Source organism: Moschus berezovskii, chromosome 19 (genome assembly GCF_049115385.1).
Source record: "Moschus berezovskii isolate FMDL1 chromosome 19, NW_MosBer_1.0, whole genome shotgun sequence".
Taxonomy (NCBI): Eukaryota; Metazoa; Chordata; class Mammalia; order Artiodactyla; family Moschidae; genus Moschus; species Moschus berezovskii.
Window position 1 is genome coordinate 38,833,835 of NC_142478.1, and position 20,479 is coordinate 38,854,313.

General features: G+C 36.4%; 1 protein-coding gene across 10 annotated transcripts in view; it reads right to left on the reverse strand.

Moving 5' to 3' along the window:
- The window catches only part of BLTP1 (bridge-like lipid transfer protein family member 1), a 211,177-nt gene that overhangs the window by 76,576 nt on the left and 114,122 nt on the right, over positions 1–20,479 (reverse strand). For all 10 annotated transcript variants that reach the window (XR_016035322.1, XM_055405582.2, XM_055405581.2 and 7 more), the window contains exons 38-49: positions 19,775–19,926; positions 19,163–19,313; positions 18,838–18,990; positions 16,192–16,432; positions 14,971–15,113; positions 12,233–12,452; positions 11,609–11,767; positions 9,703–9,878; positions 6,924–7,099; positions 1,971–2,677; positions 1,267–1,506; positions 676–769 (exon numbers count right to left, since the gene is read on the reverse strand). Coding sequence is in view for 9 of the 10 variants with exons in the window: in XM_055405582.2 (XP_055261557.2) it covers positions 676–769; positions 1,267–1,506; positions 1,971–2,677; positions 6,924–7,099; positions 9,703–9,878; positions 11,609–11,767; positions 12,233–12,452; positions 14,971–15,113; positions 16,192–16,432; positions 18,838–18,990; positions 19,163–19,313; positions 19,775–19,926 (2,612 nt within the window). In the remaining variant the exon portion in view is untranslated. The remainder of the gene's footprint in view (positions 1–675; positions 770–1,266; positions 1,507–1,970; positions 2,678–6,923; positions 7,100–9,702; positions 9,879–11,608; positions 11,768–12,232; positions 12,453–14,970; positions 15,114–16,191; positions 16,433–18,837; positions 18,991–19,162; positions 19,314–19,774; positions 19,927–20,479) is intronic.

Genomic DNA, 20,479 nt, shown 5'->3' on the forward strand with positions numbered 1-20,479 from the left:
AATGAAGTTATATATTCCCAAGTGTATGAGCAAAGTCAATGGTTAAATATATTAACAACTAATTAGTGATCTAAATATCATGTGTAAAGGTAATTATTATTAGAAAAATTTTGGACAGACCCAAAAAGAGAACATGAAAAGGTAAGAGCAAAGAGTCAAAAGCAATATGGAATGGTATACTCACTGTAGAAAGCCTATTTATACCATTAGGAGGGTCTCATACACTTTATTGTTAAATTATTTAAATGAAAAAATGGCAAGATAAAGTTTTGAAACCAAGTATGAATACTGGGTAATGATTAGTTAGTAAAATCAAGAGACAGCTTATTTTCTGATTATAATATTGTTTTACTAATTTGAATTATGTGAGCTCTTGCGTCTTATATGTTTAACTGAAATTTACACTGTAATCATTTTTCCTGTTACACAATCTTAAAATGTACTGGCAGTCAGTTTTTTAGGGTGGCAGGACTGGCAGTAAACCAATTTTATAAAGGGAGCAAATAATTTTTCTGAAAAAAAAATTTATTTGGTGATATTCTTAGTGATAGAATCACAGTATCTGGCAATATTATATAAATCTCAAGTCTTACTAGGTACGAGATTCATCCAATGGATTTTAAGTTTCCTATAAAACTATAACAACTTTAATAATTAAAAAGACAACACACTTACTGTATATTTGGTGTAATCCCTTCAAGCAGCACAATATTAACCCCACCGATATGAGCAGTGGCACATGTCTCAGTCATCTTTTGATGTAAAACATCTTAAAATGTGGGAAAAAAAACCAACTATGAATTCTGGAAATTTATTTGTACTTCATATTAAAACTTCATTTCATCCATAATACATTCAGTGACAAAGATAATTTTAAGGGTACACTGAAATTTAAACTGTTCTAGAACAAATTTCTTAAAAATTTCCTTGAAGGTTTTTCTTTCTATCCATTCATATATACATATGTGTTATGTGTCAAAACTGGAATAATGCAAAATATGTAGTTTACCATGCCATTCATGCATTAAAGAGCCTAATGCCATTAAATAGCTCAATGACATTTTAAATCTCAGAACTAGTAGCACAGAGCCTTTAGAAAAATTTTAAACCATTAAGAATAGGGAAAAAACTATATACACAAGCACTCTTGATCCATATAAATGGGAAGTTCCATTTCTGAAGAAAAATCACCACGTATGAATTTATGAGACATGGCATTGGCTTTCTTCAGAAAAGTGGTACTCCAGTATCAGGATGTCATCATACCTTTCATTTTTTCCTTAAGTGTAAAACTGCCATGAATCCTCTTCAGTTCCGATTCCATTGTTAGCCCACCAATGTCTGCCTCCAGGTGTGTGCGGTTCACCATGCCAATCCCAAACACTATCAGAGTAACATGCTGAGGTTCGGCAGTTACCAAACTACGTTTCCTCTTAGTCACACTAGTATTGTCTTGTTCATTCTCAAACACAACTTTACATGTCGGCTCTGTAGGGCTCCGAACTCCTTTAAGTAAACAGAAATATATGGGCTTAGATACTGCAAAATGGAAGGACACTACCTTGTTTTTCCTTCCTTTACACTCTAAACTAGCCCTCTTTGTCCTCTTCTCCACCAAAATGATTTTTGAAAATTTCCACCATTTTCCCGTGGTCATATTTGAAAACAAATAGGAGACTCAGGTATTTGAAAGCAGGTCTGTCTGAATTCTTTAAGAGCTGACTGTGTAAAAGTTAGAAAGGATGGGAAAAGGGGCAGTAGAATATCTGATCACCATCACCATTCTCTCTTCTTGGGTGACTGCCAATTCTATGCATTCAATTATCCATTTCTAATAACAATAAGAATACATGGTGAATAACCTGTCTCTTTTTAGTTTTTTTTTTTAGTATTATTGCTGTTTAGTTTTTTTTTTTTTTAGTATTATTGCTGTTCTAAACAGATTTTTTAAATATAAAAATATCCATTACCTGCTGGTCCAAATGTTTCTGAAGATTTTTCTAGTATTCCTGTTGGATCAGAGATTAGTGAATAGAAGTTAAGCAACTTATACATATTCTGCCAGCACTCGGCTGAAGGCTCGCTTTGTTCTGATACTGTAATTGAATCAGAGTCGTCCATGTGGATAGTCATATGATCCACCACATCTTTTGAACCTTTTCTAGACACTTTTGAAGTTCTTCTTTCAGATCTTCCTAATGAATTTTTGTTTCGAGACTCCTTTTTGTTATTCTCATTGTTGGTCCGTTTGTTCTTTGTATTATTTACTCTATTGCCACCATTAAGACTTCCCCTAGAACTGCGGCTGAAGTCGGATGAGCGGAAGTCCCGGTGTTTTCTGGTTTTGAAAGTAGGTGTTGGGGAAGCTGATCCAGCTGTATATCTGCTAAGTTTAATGTCAGTCTGAGTCGCTTTGATGTCATCTATCATTGTACTAAATTGATGAATGAGACGAACTAAAGCCATATCTACATGCTGGCTTATTGACTGACAAGAAATAGTAAAGTTGCAGTGAAAAGTATTATAATAACGCTTATTGAGATCATGAAAAGAAAGAGCACTGGTAGAGTTCTGAGGGGTGCACATGGATTTTTCCATTACAACAGCGCTGATGCTAAAGGTTTCCAACATCAATGCCGGTTTGAACTCTAGTGGAGGAAGATTCACATGGCCTTGCCTAAAAATGTGGGAAAAAAAAAAGAAAATGACAAGGTTTTTTTTTCCCCCCAGAATCATACAGTCTTTATTAATTTGTTAGCAAAATAATCTCCAAGGTGAAGTAAGTTCTAAGTCAACATACTTCTTATTTTTACAAGTTGGAAACTAGGCCTTAAGTCTTCTTTCTTGATCTTATCCTGTGTTGAGTCAAAATCATACTTACATAAAACTCAGTAATTTTAAAAATGATTAAAAATAGGTGGTATGTGTTAGTCACTCAGTCATAAATGGGTATTTTTCCAGAGAAGACATACAGATGGCCAGAAGACACATGAAAAGATTTTCAGCATCACTGATTATTAGAGAAATACAAATCAAAACCATGATGAGATATCACCTTATATATGTTAGAATAGCTGTCATTAAAAACGTGAGAAATAACAAGTGTGGGCAAGGATGTGGAGAAAAAGGAATTCCCATACACTGTTGGTGGGAATATAAATTGGTATACCACTATGGGATACAGTATATAGAGATTCCTCCAAAAATTAAGATGAGAACTACCTTATGATCCAGTTTTCTTACTTCTGGGTGTTTTTCCAAAGAATAAAAAAACACTAATTCTAAAAGATATATGTACCTCTACATTCATCACAGCATTATTTACAATGGCCAAGATATGAAAACAACTTAAGTGCCCACCAATGGATGAATGGATGAAGAAAATATGATATACAAACAAAGTGCACACACACACAGAACCCTACTCAGTGTAAAAAAAGATGAAGTCCTTGTCCTTTGCAACAACGTGGATGGAACTTAATGGCATTACGCTAAGTGAAATAAGTCAAAAAGAAAGACAAATACAGTATAATTTCAGTTACATGTGAAATACAAAAAACAAAAAGCAAATAATAAGATAAATAACCAAACCAAACAAAACACACACACAGATACAAAGAACAGAGTAGTGGTTACCAGGGAGGTAGGAGCTGAGGTAAGGGAGGGGAAAACAAAATGAGTAAGGAAACTCAAATGTATGATGACAAAAGGAAACTAATCTTTTGGTAGCAAGCATGCTGCTGTGTATACAAGAGTAGAAAGAGAATGTTGTACACATTTTATATATATATATAAAATGTTATAAATCAATATTAACTAAATAAAAATAAATTCTTAAAAAGTAAATGGAGTTATAAAAGAAAACAACTGAGTATGAAAATGTTGGCACTTCCATCTAGAAACTCTAGATATGCAGCTCATGGAATTCAGAGAAGGCAAACTTACTGGCGTAAAGAAGATATGGTCATGACAAAGGGATGAAGCTATCCCAAAGAAAGGGGGTGAAAAGAACTAGTGAAGACATTCTACAACACTGAAAGTGCAAAGGTAAAACACTGGAAATCGCTTAGAATGGAGTATGACATTTGCCAAAGCACAGAAAAGATGCTCCTTCTGTGTTGTAAGCTACATGATGTAAGCAGCCAGGGATACACAAACTATCATCTAGTTTTTAAAAAAGAAAACATTTTAATTCTCAAATGTTTTAACCTGTATGCACAAAATATCAGTTTTATTATATTTTTCATTTTCCTATACATGTATAATAAACAGTAAAAGACTTTCTAATGTTTTGAGAAATATTTTTCCAGTTCAAAAACAAAGGTAATTTTCCCCATTAATCTTAATAATCATTAAGATCACTTCTGCAGTGTTTCAGCTTGCTTGGTCACTGTTAACGGTATCACACTACTGTGAAAGACAAGGCTATACTGTCAACGAAGCGAAAAGCAAAGGAGAAAAGGAACGATATACCCATTTGAATGCAGAGTTCCAAAGAATAGCAAGGAGAGATAAGAAAGCTTTCCTTAGCGATCAGTGCAAAATAATAGAGGAAAAAAACAGAATGGGAAAGACTAGAGATCTCTTCAAGAAAATCAGAGATACTAAGGGAACATTTCATGCAAAGATGGGCTCAATAAAGGACAGAAATGGTAGAGACCTAACAGAAGCAGAAGATATTAAGAAGAGGTGACAAGAATACACAGAAGAACTGTACAAAAAAGATCTCCATGACCCAGATAATGACGATGGTGTGATCACTCACCTAGAGTCAGACATCCTGGAATGTGAAGTCAAGTGGGCCTTAGGAAGCATCACTATGAACAAAGCTAGTGGAGATGATGGAATTCCAGTTGAGATATTTCAAATCCTGAAAGATGATGCTGTAAAAGTGCTACACTCAATACAGCAGAAAATTTGGGAAACTCAGCGGTGGCCACAGGACTGGAAAAGGTCAGTTTTCATTCCAACCCCAAAGAAAGGCAATGCCAAAGAATGCTCAACTACCACACAATAGCACTCATCTCACATGCTAGTAAAGTAATGCTCAAGATTCTCCAAGCCAGGCTTCAGCAATACGTGAACCGTGAACTTCCATATGTTCAAGCTGGTTTTAGAAAAGGCAGAGGAACCAGAGATCAAATTGCCAACATCCTCTGGATCATTGAAAAATCAAGAGAGTTCCAGAAAAACATCTATTTCTGCTTTATTGACTATGCCAAAGCCTTTGACTGTGTGGATCACCATAAACTGTGGAAAATTCTGAAAGAGATGGGAAATCCAGACCACCTGACCTGCCTCTTGAGAAACCTGTATGCAGGTCAGGAAGCAACAGTGAGAACTGGACATGAAACAACAGACTGATTTCAAATAGGAAAAGGAGTACGTCAAGGCTGTATATTGTCATCCAGCTTATTTAACTTATATGCAGAGTACATCATGAGACATGCTGGGCTGGAGGAAGCACAAGCTCGAATCAAGATTGCTGGGAGAAATATCACTAACCTCAGGTATGCAGAAGACAGCACCCTGATGGCAGAAAGTGAAGAAGAATTAAAGAGGCTCTTAATGAAAGTGAAACAGGAGAGTGAAAAAGTTGGCTTAAAGCTCAACATTCAGAAAACTAAGATCATGGCATCTGGTCCCATTACTTCATGGTAAATAGATGGGGAAACAGTGGAAACAATGGCTGACTTTATTTTTCTGGGCTCCAAAATTACTGCAGATGTTGACCGCAGCCATGAAAGTAAAAGACGCTTACTCCTTGGAAGGAAAGTTATGACCAACCTAGATAGCATATTAAAAAGCAGACACATTACTTTGCCAACAAAGGTCCATCTAGTCAAGGCTATGGTTTTTCCAGTGGTCATGTATGGATGTGAGAGTTGAGCTATAAAGAAATCTGAGTGCTGAAGAATTGATGCTTTTGAACTGTGGTGTTGGAGAAGACTCTTGAGAGTCCCTTGGACTGCAAGGAGATCCAACCAGTCCGTCCTAAAGGAGATCAGTCCTGGGTGTTCATTGGAAGGACTGATGTTGAAGCTGAAACTCCAATACTTTGGTCACCTCATGCACAGAGCTGACTCACTGGAAAAGATTCTGATGCTGGGAGGGATTGGGGGCAGGAGGAGAAGGGGACAACAGAGAATGAGATGTGTGGATGGCATCACCAACTCGATGGACATGGGTTTGGGTAGACTTTGGGAGTTGGTGATGGACAGGGAGGCCTGGCGTGCTGCTGCTCATGGGGTCACAAAGAGTCGGACACGAATGAGTGACTGAACTGAACTGAAACTCTCAACATGACATCTACTCTGTTCTTAATGGAAAATACTACCTGCTACAAGTCAACTCAGAAAGGAGGTCAGGAATAAATTCTAAGAATAATATATAAATTTAATCCGTAAGATCATAAAATACTACTACAACAGTAAATAAAGTATATTTATCAGCATATGTGCTTTGGCTGACCCTGATATACCTATTTTCATGGATTCCCTGGTGGCTCACTGGTAAAGATTCCACCTGCCAATGCACAAGTCATGACTTCAATCCCTGGGTTGAGAAGATCCTCTGGAGAAGGAAATGGCAACCCACCCCATTATTTGTGCCTGGGAACTACCATGGTCAAGGAGCCTGGAAGGCTATGGTCCATGGGGTCGCAAAAGAGACAAAACGTAGCAATTAAACAACACATCTACTAACATCTTACAAAAATATACCTAAAAATAGGTCTCACAGCCTAGTGATAAAATCAATAAATTATTAAGAAAATGTGGCTACTATTTCTGTTAAGCAGAAGTTATCTTTTCATGAGGCTATTAAAACTACTTCCACATAAGCACTAGAAGAAAGCAAAGTTAAAAAGCAGATATTACAACTTTTGTACAAATTTTTACATAAAACCAATAATAATGCAACACCTTCTTGCTCTTTTGCCTTTTCTCTCTTTGGCTGTGTCTGAATCCACAATATCTGCTCTAAGGCAGTCCAAAGTCCCTGAAAATGAAAGGTGTTCTCCAAAGTACATTCGGTAGCAGAGTGGCATTGAGTCCTGTGACTGGATCCCGGTATGACTCAGAAGAGGTTTGAAAACAACCTAAAAGATATAACACAGTTATATTAGCTCAATTTATAATTCACATTTATTGCGGCTATTTTTCTTACATATTATCTCAGTACATATTATTACTGTAATGTGAAGGGGAAAAAAGGCCTTGTATAATAAATAAGCTCTAATTTTACTTAAAACTTAATATTTTTAAGCACCTACTCTGTGCCACCCATCTTCAAATTAATCATAAACACAAAGTTCCTTGATTGTGCTTGAGTGAAAGTATAAGGAAAATAAAATTAGTTTAAATCATTCTACTTCTTGTTTTAAAAAAGGCATGGATATCTACTGTGTTTCCATAAATATCTGCTATAAAAGGTTCAGAAAAGAGCTTATCAATCTCCTCTGTTAATATAAAAACATTTTATATGTTGTAGTTTATTAAAGCTGATCTGTTTTTAAATGGTATCCCTCGGTTGCAAAAGTCATTTAACATTTTCTGACAAAGAACTTTTACATTTTAAGTATCATATATGCTGTGGAAATACATCACTCTGGCTAAGTCTCCAGTTAACTGAACCTCATAGTCACTAAGTGCTAACCAAAATAAAAACAACTCTATGTATGCACAGTAGATCAGTAATAATAATCCTGACTACTCATTCTCTGCTGCATGGTTCCTTTTCCTTCTACATCCTAAACTGCCTTCATTGATTCCCTTCTTTTTTCACCACACATTCTCTTTTCCTGAAGCTTAAAAAATATCTATCAAAATGGAGATGTGCCATTTTTGCAGTGAGACTCCAGTCCACATTTTCACTTGTCTCTATGTCACCTCATTTGTTTGTGCTTGGGAAGATAGGCTACTACTCCTGTGAAGGCCTGAAGGTCTAGAATGACAGAATTCAGACAATTCATTCTACACTGGAAATTTAGGGAGAATTTTTCTCTCCCTTGTATATTTGCTTGGCATACACTTTCTTGGGTTTACTCTTTCTTGGATTTGCTCTCTCTTTCATCCCAAAGGAAACACTCTTCAAGGTTCAAGCCATTCTCCATCTTTCCTAATCTTTGTTATCTGTATGCCCCCTAGTTAATCGTGCAAACCCACCAGTCATTTTAGTTCTTTCCTTTTCCCATCCCAGATTACCATCCTAAAAGGCTTCTCTGGCCATGGAAATAACAAATGCTCTAATTCCAAAGTTAGGTGACTTCCTTTTTCTCTCATAATCTTACCTTAAACTCCTTTTCAGCAACTTCCAAGACTGCATATTACATCTTATCACCTCACTTGACTTGCTACATCTGCTTTGGATTAATCCTCTTCTACTCCTATAGCTAAGCTAATAAGGACAACAAGATTCTAAATAACTAGACTCTCAGCAGTATTTGGTAATCCCTCTGTGGATCTCTGGTGAGCTCTCTTTCAATTTCACTCCAACCTTTACATATATTTAAATCACCTTACATAGTTTTTTATTGTATTACTTAATACATCTCTGGCCGATTTTAGAGTCTTATATGTAAAATAGTACCGTTGTCTCTAAAAATGTGTATCGGATGCTAATAAATACCATGAATGTTTATCCAGGCCAAAACAAACATAAAAAATTATTTCTTTTCTCTTAAACGAGCAGTGAAAGAATCCCTAAAAACTACTCCAAGGTATTGAAGAAGTAAATCTCAAAAAAGTTTAAAAGTGCCTCACACATTTCTTGATGTAAGTCACCTCCTACTGTGATAGAAAACTGAGGCTGTAAATTTGCAAACTTACCAGTACAGTTATGAATTGTCCATACTGCCTTCCCAAACATTCTCGGAGAAAAAGTACATTTTATCTCAAAAAGTTATCTCTTTCTATAAAGGACTCTAAATTCCAACACTTTTCATCTCTCTCTGAATCTTTCTCTATCAGTTTGCCGTTTTTTTTTTTTTTAATTAGAACTCTCTTAATTCGTCCTAAATAAAAAATATGCTCAGGCCTCCTTCATCCTGAAAAGACAACCCTTCTAAATACCCATCTCCCACTCTCCCATTTGCCTTGGGAATTTTGTTCTCCACTCCCTACATTTAGTCAATTAAATAAGACCTCTACTGTATTTCTCTTTTACCTTATCAAAGGCATACCCACCTAAAAGTTTCATTACCACTTCCATGAACTATTTCATTAACTCATCTTTTTACCTCTAGTTTCTCCATCTCAATCCATTTAACACATTGCTACCCATACATTTCCACATGAACAGTTCGAGGTACCTTATTCCTCTGTTCTAAAATCTTCAATGCCTCTGTGTTGCTCACTCAAACCTTCACAGAGCACTTAAAACTGGTGGAAATGATTAAACTTAACTTTCTAGTCCTATTATTTAGCCAGTCTCTATCCCCAAATAACAAGAATGTTGCTGTATGAGGCAGACTAACTATATACCATTCTTCAGTTTAATGAATATCTATAGATGCTTAATTTGTATTTATAATTAACCTATGTACTTTTTAAAGGCTCCTCTTTTTTACATGAAGGTTTTAGGCAGATAGGCAAGGAAAAAGATTTTCAGTGGAATTCCATGGTGCACACACTTGATGGTTCCAACTGCTAAGTACTGCCTAATACACAGTCACTATAGTTAGGGGAAAATGGAGTGGCTCACCTGAGCATCAGCAAGCTGTACAGCAGGAAAACCTTGGTTGGCTTCTTCTACACCTGCCACATCATCCTGACTAGTGCTATGCTGAGAATGTGTCCCGTCCAAAGTATTCTGGTCACTAGACAAGACAGTGTTGAAATCTGAGGCTGAGGGTATTGTTGGAAGATTGGGTGCAACACCTAAAAGAGTAAGTATTCAAAAATAAATTCTAAATTCTTGGGAAATGAAAAGAACATAAAGGGATACAGCAAAGTAAACTTATGAAGCTTGTATTATATTATAATTGTATTATCAGACCATTTAAATTGAGAAAAAAAAATTTTTTCAGGTTATTTTACAGACACTAATAAAAAGTGAAATTAAACCATATTTTCAGAGTAATATCACTCATCTTTATACATGAAGTATGTATTAGAGCCAGTCAGTCCAAAATATAAAACTATAGGGCTGGAAGAACTTTGAAAAGCATTTGATATCCCATCAGCTTTGCAGAGAGGAACAAAATTATAGACAGAAGCAGGGTTATATGGCAAAAACCATAGGTATCACAAAATCCCCACATATAATTTTCTTCCTAACTATTTCTCAAGGCAAAACAAAAATAAAATGGCACTACTTCTTTCTTCTGTACTCTGTTAACTCCTCAGGCAAAGGATCTGTGATAGAGAGGAAATGTTCCTTTTGGCTCTCCTGAAATTTAAACTCTGCAGTAGTGAGATTAGCTCCAGGAAAGTGCTGAGAGCTGGTGGAAGAACCAGCCTTCTGTCTCCTTCAATCAAGGGCCAATACTGTGAGCCTAGAGTCAGAATTAGAATTGGCTGCAGATTCAAAAATGGTCCACACACCGGCCAAAAAATAAAACGTACTGAGTAGTCATTTATCAGTCACTTTGCATAATTTCATATTTTTGTCTGAATAGAATTTAAAAGTGATCCAAATAGATGTTACTCAGATCAATTTCAGCTGCCCAAAGTAACTAGGAACAAAAGCTACTTCACATATTCTTTTAAAAAATATATACACACTTTAACAATAAAATAATACATACATATAGGAAATTTGGAAAAATAAGAGAAAAACAGAAAACGATAGGAAAGGACTGACTCCATTTATGTTATTGGAAATAGCCACCAGTATTTCTTTGTGAATTCTTGGCCTGTTTTCCTGCTACTTATAAAGACCGCTTTAAAATTAATAAATTTTCCTTATTTGTTTCCCTCCTTGAGGGCAAGACTCTTACTTTATTGCTTTTAGTATTTCTGTAGATTTAATTAAGTATTTAAATAACTATAAAGAATATGTGCTACTGTCCTTAGTTGCTCTATCAAGTCTGAGTCTTTGCAATCCCATGGACTGTAGCCCATCAGGCTCCTCTCTCCTTGGGGATTCTCCAAGGCAAGAATACTGGAGTGGGTTTTCATGCCCTCCTCCAATGGATCTTCCCAACCCAGGCACTGAGCACAGGTCTCCCGCATTGGAGGCAGATTCTTTACCTTCTAAGCCACCAGAGAAAAATGTTTATTATTACTCCGCAGAGGAATCTGGATAAGTTGAAAGTATTTTCTGTATTGTAGGTACATGATATCGTCATTATATTTTGCATTTTTTCATTTACCTCCTTTTGGTACTTTGAAAATTAAACCAGACACATTAAATGGAAATTTTAAACTCTTTAAATTATATATATCTCACATTTGACATATTTGCCTTTCCACAAGAACACTGAGCTACTGCTTATGACCGTCTCAATTGCAATATTATCAAAGGCATTTCGCAAATGAGACAATTTCAACTACATGGTAAACTTAAACCTTTGAGATATTTTTAACCATCCTTTGAAAAACAGGATTTACTATAAATTTACATGCACCCTTTAGACAGTTAGTAAAATAACACGATAGCTCAATACCTGTTGGGAGACTATTGTGTCCTGATTTTGTGACAGGAGACTCCTGTACCACACTTCCTCGGTTACCCACAGCATTTGACATCCAGTTATAGAAACTCACAGACGATGGCTCAGATAACAAGGGGTGTTCAGATAACATGTCAGAGGCCATAGTGTTTCCTGAAAATAAAGTTTTACTGAGTATAGCATTACTTATGTACTAAGGAGCAGAAAATGTGATTTATGTAATTATTTTTAGAAACTCAGGTTAAATTATCTTCCTTTTGCATATGTCTTTAAAACTCACTAAATACTCTTGGCATTTGAATATTAATGCATTAATAAATAATTTATTGAGACTATAATGAGAATAGATTCACTCCTGGCTGGTCTAGACAGCATTACACACCATGCCTAAGTTGAGAATAACAGCAAATGCTACAATTTAAAAATACAAACTAAGAAACACCAACAAGTTAAACAGAGTTTCCCAAAACACACTCTCAAAGATAAGTTGTCATACAAAAGACTAGGTATGCATCCAAAATATATATCTGAATAAACATAAGTCCTATTTTTTTGTTGTTGTTGTTTTTTACAACTCCCACAGAAGTAAATTGATAACTGTCACAATTAAGGATATACCTGTTCTCGAAAGGGAGCTACTTTTCACTGCTGCACTACTTCTCTGAGGGGTCCCTTCCAGAAGGTTGTGCAAGCTTGGAAAACTTCCGGTCAGGTAGCTGAGTAGGCTTTCCTTTCTTGGACTCTCCTTAACTGGTACTCCTGCACGTCCCACATGCACTGGAGAATCTGTGGCAGTATCACCACTGGTATAGCTCAGAGAATGATAGGGATGAATGCCCTACAGAGAGAACAACGTGGGGCTCTTTCTTATGCACATAAAAAAGACTACAGATAACCACAATGACTCACTGTTTTTATTACTATATTATTCACATTAATACAACCGTGTCTACCTAAACAGTTTGTCTCTACTAGAATTGCAGTGAATCTCAAATGTATGTACTAATGTTTTAAAACTCTACAGTACAATGCAAAGGACAGCATTTAGTATTATTCACTTAATATTAACAATGATTAACCTCCCAATGGGGGCTTCCCTGGTGGCTCAGTGGTAAAGAATCTGCCTGCAGTGCAGGAGACACAAGAGACAGGGGCTTGATTCCTGGGTAGTAGGAAATGGCAACCTGCTCCAGTTTTCTTGCCTGGAAAATTCCATGAAGAGAGAAGCCCAGCAGGCTACAGTCCATAGTGTCACAAACAGTCAGACAAAATTGAGCATACTCACAGCTACAACTCCCTTTAAAATCTGAAGTGGGAGTCTGGTATCAAGACATATATCCCAAAATTCTTCATACTATACCACCCTTCTTAATACTCTGATGATAAATCTCTGTGCTAAGACCTGATTCTCTGTAAAGCTCTAATATGCCAAAAAGAATTTCCAGCAATTCTCTGAAGAAAATTAAAAAAAAAAAAATCAAAAGTTACACAATTGACCAATCTCTATCTGATCTGTCGCATCTAAGACTGGAATTCTAGATCAGTTTAAAACAGTACAAAGGAAGACCATGCAGACAGAAGTATCCTAATAAGCGGAGATCTGAAACAAAGTACTTTTAATTTTAATTATTTGGATTTTCATAATCCATAAACAAAGGAATGTTCAAAAAATATCTGAGAACACCATTAATAGTAATATGATCAAAGCCTTTGGAAAGATCATAAACCAGGAATAATTCTAGGGCACATGTGTATACCTATGGCTGATTCAAATTATATATGGCAGAAACCAACACAACATTGTAAAGCAATGATCTTTCAATTAAAAATAAATAATTTTTTTAAAAAAGAAAAACAGCAATTCTGAGACAGATTAAGGGGTTGAGAATTTAATGTGTTCCAGGCTTGTAACTGTATTGCAGAAACAGAATAGGCCTTTATAGCCCAAACTTTAAAAAATGTATATCAAACTGTCATTAAATGTTTTCATTATAAGAACAATGCTTATACAGAATAAAACTTTCAAAAGCAAAGACTAGCCAATAAAAAGCATCCCCTGAACTCCAGTCTACTAGAACCCTTGCCCCAAAAGTCCTCTTAACCATTTATCTATCCTCTAAATAATTTGCCTATATAAGCACATATACATATTTATCTCTTTTAACACAGAGATATATATTGTCCTATACCTTATTTTTACTTGAATCAATGTGCTTTGGTGATCATTCCATGTCCATTTAGACATATACTCTATCTTTTTGAAGTCTTCATAATATGCATCCATGTGAAGATAACATTATTTATTAGTTCTCAGTTATGTATGTTGCTTCCATCATTTTCCTATTATAAACAGTGTTGTAAAGAACATTCTTGGACATGTGTCTTTGAGCATTCGGGTTAAAAGGCATTATGTTTAACATTTTACAATTAAAAATTGACAAATTGCTCTTCAAAGATGTTATGTATGCCAATTTACACTCCCACCCAGAACTAGTATGAATGAAAATGTCTCCTTTCTTATATGTTCAACAACATACATTATTTAACTTTATTAACTATTTAAACTGTATATTGATCATGCACTACCAGTAAGACTTCTCATTAAAACTAATAATTATAAGTTGATCAACATTTTTAACATTTTTTCCCCTTTATTTTTTTAATTGAAGGATATTTATATGCATTACAGAATTTTGTGGTTTTCTATCATATATCAACAAAAATCAGCCATAGGTACACCCATGTTCAACACTGTTTTTTATTGAATACGTGTGCATGTGTGCGTTAGTCACTCAGTCGTGTCCGACTCTTTGCGATCCCACAGACAATAGCCTGCCAGGCTTCTCTGTCCATGGAATTCTCCAGGCAAGAGTTACTTGAGTGGATTGCCATTCTGTTCTCCATCGGAACTTCCCAACGCAGGGATCGAACCCTCATCTCCTGCATCGCAGGCATATTCTTTACCGTTTGAGCTACAGGGAAGTCCTTTTATTGAATACAGTAGTCAATAAAATGAAAAGACAGCCCTAAGGCTTGGTAATTAAAGGAGTCCTCATTCAATATTAATTACTGATTGTTAATATAATTTTCTTTGAAATGTATAAACTATAAGTTACTAAGTATGTTAATCTCAACATAAAAGAACTATTTAGATATTGTGTTCTTGCCTGGAAAATCCCAGGGACGGGGGAGCCTGGTGGGCTGCCGTCTATGGGGTCGCACAGAGTGGGACACGACTGAAGCGACTTAGCAGCAGCAGCAGCAGGGTGAATACCTAATTTTTACATTTGAGATAACAAAAGCTTAGGTCTTCTCTGTAAGTTGAAGTAACTCTAACAAAGACAGCAACAATGTACCTTTATTTTTAATGCAGAGTCACTATGGGTATGAGTCTTAGAAAGCTTCCTCATTATCTCAGCTCCAGTTACAGGTCCAGAGCTACCAGGTGGAGGCCGGTTGGCTGTTCCCTCCAGTAGCATTGTGTGTTCACTGACTGTGGCTGAAACAGTACAAAAGAATAAGCGGGCTACAGATTATCATATAGTCTTGAAACATCTTGAAACACTCCTGATGGTATAGCAAAACTCAATTCTTCGTATTTCTTGAAAAATTAACTATGGATTCTGCTATAATATTCATTCTTCTTTCTTTTATTCTTCAAACCCCAATCTTTTCACTCAGTCCCAAGAAAGGAACAAACAGCTTCTAATTTTTCACATATTTCTCCCAAATGGCATAGAGATTAAAAACCCATTCAACTATACTGAAGAAAGTACAAAATGTTTGCAAATTAACCTAGGTATCTGCAGACAATTAGAAAGAATATTTCTGCACTATTTTTTTTCAGTTTGTGGTTAGACTTGAAATTTTTCAAAATAACAAAAATCCAGCCTATTACTCATAACATACTTAGTTGTTAAACACGAAGTTTAAAAGAAATTTTTTTAAAGCTTGGTAAAGTAATATATATCAATGTTCTGAAAGCTCTAATTTTAAGACTACTGTCCTTTTCCATGGTACTTTTAATATTTTTTCAAAATATCGTAAGATAAATTTCCATTGAATATTATAATCATGATAATAAAAATTACTCTTTGAAAAAGCATTAAAGTATGCAAGTATATCTCTAAAATGCATTATCTACTGCCTCTGTCCTAATAATAATGACAGAATTATGGGCTGAATGCATACTTCTAAACATTACACAAATTCAGAATCAAACTACCAGGTAAAATTCAAATCTACAAAAGACTGGCATAGGGAGTTTGATAAACAGACAAATACAAATTTCAAAAAATTCATGTGTTTCACTCAAAATAGTCTAGTTATATAAAGATGTCTCTTAATTGTACTAGATAGATTAGGAGAAGAATTTCTCTGTATTTCTACTGCATTTCACAAAATTAAACTTCAAAGTGAAGTGTGCATAAAGATTCCAACATCATTACCATTTATTTGGACCAAAACAAATCAGACTTGTATAATAAAGCCATGATGTTTTCAAATTCGGGACAAAACTTATTAAAATTATCAAAAGTATTAGGTTCCAAATCCAGCCACAATATTTACAGAATTACCTGCATCAAATTCAAATTCTGCTCCATCAGCACTGGTATCACTTTGAAGACCACCTCCATTGTCCAGCCCAAGCCCATCTTCATGTTCATGGTGCACAGCTGACTGAGGTTTCAGGGACTGAGCAGGTCGATGTAAACTAACTCCTTTAAAGGCTGGTGTCACCACAATAAACTTCATCCACTGCCTTGCCAGTGCAACCAAACCTTTCTTTAAAGTTACCAGAGCAGGAAGGCCATCACTCTGTGACAACATTGACATGGTTAGGAGTCATCTTAGTGTAACAATAATAATTACTATTTAGTGTTCTATATGCATTTATTCATTTAAATCTCATAACTCCCATTTAGAGAAGAGGAAATGAGAATTTATACATTGAGTCATTTGTCCAGGTTTACACAATGGAATCACTATTTCAAACTGATGACAGAACTCATTTTCTAAACACAAAGTTGCATCTTTCCATAATAAACAACACAGCATGTGTGTGTGTGCTAAGTCACTTCAGTCGTGTCTGACTCTGTGCAACGCTACGGACTGTACCAGGTAAATAAGAGGCTAAATATGGGGTATAAAAGTGGGATTCCCTGTAAGAAGCATTCAATGCACTTCACCTGTTTTGATCAACTGAAGAATTAAATGTATTTTGTGCCACCTGGAATATTCATTAAGCAAAGAGGAAATGAAAACATTTCCTTCAAAAACTACCTCTATTTTAACATAAAAAATAACAAATTATTATAGTTAAATGATAGACAAAGGATTTGTAACTGTTTTGAAACAAATATATTATCAGTAACAATTACAAAATTTAGAATATATTTTATTCTACATAGTGATGATTTTAAGAAAGAAAATTTGCCTGTTGTAGACTTAGCCTAAAGGAGAAAATACCCAACTCCTCTCCTACAATTCCTTGTGTTAGGAGTAAGGGTTCTGACTGAAGAGAGCCACTTACTAGATGGCAGGAATCACTCATTTACTTTCTGAGGAATATTAGGTTCCTTAGCCTTCCCTTTTGGAGAAGGAAATGGCAACACACTCCAGTATTCTTGCCTGGAGAATCCCAGCGATGGGGGAGCCTGGTGGGCTGCCGTCTATGGGGTCGCACAGAGTCGGACACGACTGAAGCGACTTAGCAGCAGCAGCAGTAGCCTTCCCTTTCATTCCTAGATTCAAGGAAGGAGGGTCTCTTGTATTTCTTCCTCTTACATGGAAACCATATCCTGGCAGAGCATCCATCCATGCAAAATTCCTGCCATTCCTTCTGTTCTAATTTCTCTGCCTATACCTAGATGGGCAAATTAACCTTGCACTGTGGCCTCCCAGTCTTCAGTTCACAGAGTGGGAGGAGAAGGCACTATACTAACCTAAGGTCTGAGTACATTTATGAAATCCATAATTTACTCCAGATTCTTTCATTAAAGGTTATCAGGAGCATGACTGGCCATCAACAGTACTGATACATTGATTATTAATTTAGCTGAAGATTCTTGTGTATTCTCTGTTCATCAGAAGCTTGGAGTGGAGAGGGAGGTCCTCAAGCTCTAATCTCTTAACCACAATGTGTTACCTTCCATAGTGCTTTTCTAGGACAGATACACTGAATCTATTCATATAGTTTTATAGTCCCTCCCTCAATTATTAATTCAGTTCAGTTCAGTCGCTCAGTTGTGTCCGACTCTTTGCAACCCCATGAATCACAGCACGCCAGGCCTCCCTGTCCATCACCAACTCCCGGAGTTCACTCAAACTCATGTCCATCGACTCGGTGATGCCATCCAGCCATCTCATTCTCTGTCGTCCCCTTCTCCTCCCACCCCCAATCCTTCCTAGCATCAGACTCTTTTCCAGTGAGTCAACTCTTCGCATGAGGTGGCCAAAGTACTGGAGTTTCAGCTTTAGCATCAGTCCTTCCAGTGAACACCCAGGACTGATCTCCTTTAGAATGGACTGGTGGATCTCCTTGCAGTCCAAGGGACTCTCAAGAGTCTTCTTATTAAACATTTATTTATGTGAAATATGACTAATGACTACTCTTTTGCTTGCAATTCATTATACCTTTGGCCTCTAAGATGGTCTTTCCTGGTTCTCCTCCTTTCCCTCTTCAGCAATTTGTGTACCTCTATGCACTCTCTCCATGCCCCTTTCATTTCAGTATTTATCGAGGATCCATCCCTGACCAGTTTCTCACTCAACATATTCTTAGAAAACTCATCCATGTTCACTGCTTCTAACACCTTCAGGCTGGCAACACCTAAACCATTAATCTGAGCCCAAATTTCTAACCACATTTCTCCTCTGGACTTTCCATACTCATCTCAAACCTTGTGTGTCAGTGGCTAACCAACAGAATAGAGGCTTTTTTAAAACTAACGTATGATTCCAGTACTCTTGCCTAGAAAATCCCATGGATGGAGGAGCCTGGTAGGCTGCAGTCCATGGGGTCGCTATGGGTCGGACATGACTGAGCGACTTCACTTTCACACATTGGAGAAGGAAATGGCAACCCACTCCAGTGTTCTTGCCTGGAGAATCCCAGGGACAGGGGAGCCTGGTGGGCCTCCGTCTATGGGGTCACACAGAGTCGGACACGACTGAAGTGACTTAGCAGCAGCAGCAGCAGCAGCATGATTCCAGTAACTCACCATTGTAGCGTCATCAATGATGGAGTAATTTGCCTGGTGAAGGTAGTGATGTAGTATATTGCACAGCAAACAGGAAGGATTTTCTTGGAGAAAGCGGGCAACTTTTGTAAGTCTGTTATATTTACTTCTTAAGGGAAAATGTACACTTTTATTCTGATAAAAGCAAAACAACAGAATTAGAAGGATATAGCAAAGATACAATAAACAAAAGATATCTAGAAATTTAAGAACTTACAGGTCTGATATTTTCCAACAACAATAAATAATAAGGGAATATTTCCAACAATAAACTTTGCATGACACTTTGCACTGTTAAAACACATACCTCTAATGCTTCTGTCATTATGCATCCCATAACAGCACAAATTCTCAAGGTCCCCTCAGTTTCTAATTTGTTTAAAGATGACTTGAGTTGATCAATGGGAACAAGCCATGCACCAACAGCTGGAGTTGCAGTGCTTAAAAGGTTCAGCTGCCTTTTAAAATGAAAATATATATATATAAACAAATATTTTAAAGACTATTTCAAACAATCTCCCATACATATTGTACTCTGTGGCTATTTTATTTAGGCAAAATTACTTTTCCTTCTGACCAGTAGATAGATTCTGAATATATAAGTGGGAAATGCAAAGGATGATAAAATTAGAAAGAAAAATACAAAAGTCAGTTAGAGGGGAAAAAAGTAAAAAGCTCATGACAGGGTGACATGTAAAATTAAAACAAAACTCTAGAAAAGAAAAAGGGTTAAACAAGCTGAGAATAATGTCTACACAAAGTATGAAGTAAGCAAGATGGTAAAAAAGTAGCAACCCTAATACTAGATATATTAGAAAAACGATCCAAAAAGATACATGACACAGAATTTATGTAATTTAAAATTTTTTTAAAAATCAGGGGAATCAAGGGATAGTAATCTATTTTAAAAATTTCTTACCTAGAAAATGCATGTGCAGGAGATCTCACATTGGTAGGAGCTGCAAAACTAAACCAAATTTCCTTGATGGTCAACTTCATGCTACATGAATCTGGAGGTGGAGGCATTAGAGGTAGATCTTTTTTCAAATCATCAGATTCAACTCCTTCATCCTATATAAAATAGAGTACCAAAAGTTATTAATGTATAGTCCCTTAAAACCACTAGCACAGGGTGTTTTAAGCACAAAACTTTTCCATCAAATCAAGTTCTATAGATAACAGTATGAAATAAAACAGGTTTAGCTTTGCAGCTCCCACCAATGTGAGATCTCCTGCATATGCATTTTCTAGGTAAGAACTGTAGCCTGCATTGCAGGCAGACTCCTTACCATCTGAGCCACCAGAGAAATCCATAGAATTAGGATTAACTCCCTTCAGGGGATTCCCTGGTGGCTCAGTGGTAAAGAATCCACCTGTCAATGCAGGATACCTGAGTTTGATCTCGGCGTTGGGAATATCCCCTGGAGAGGGAAATGGAAACCCACTCCAGTATTCTTGCTTGGGAAGTCCTGTGGACAGAGGAGCCTGGCAGGCTACAGTCCATGGGGTTGCAAAGAGTCAGGTATGATGAGCAACTGAGCACACACTGCACAGAGATCATCCAACTATTACATCCGAGGATGACTGACAGCATTGAGGTCTTCTGCTTTTTACTGCAATCTAT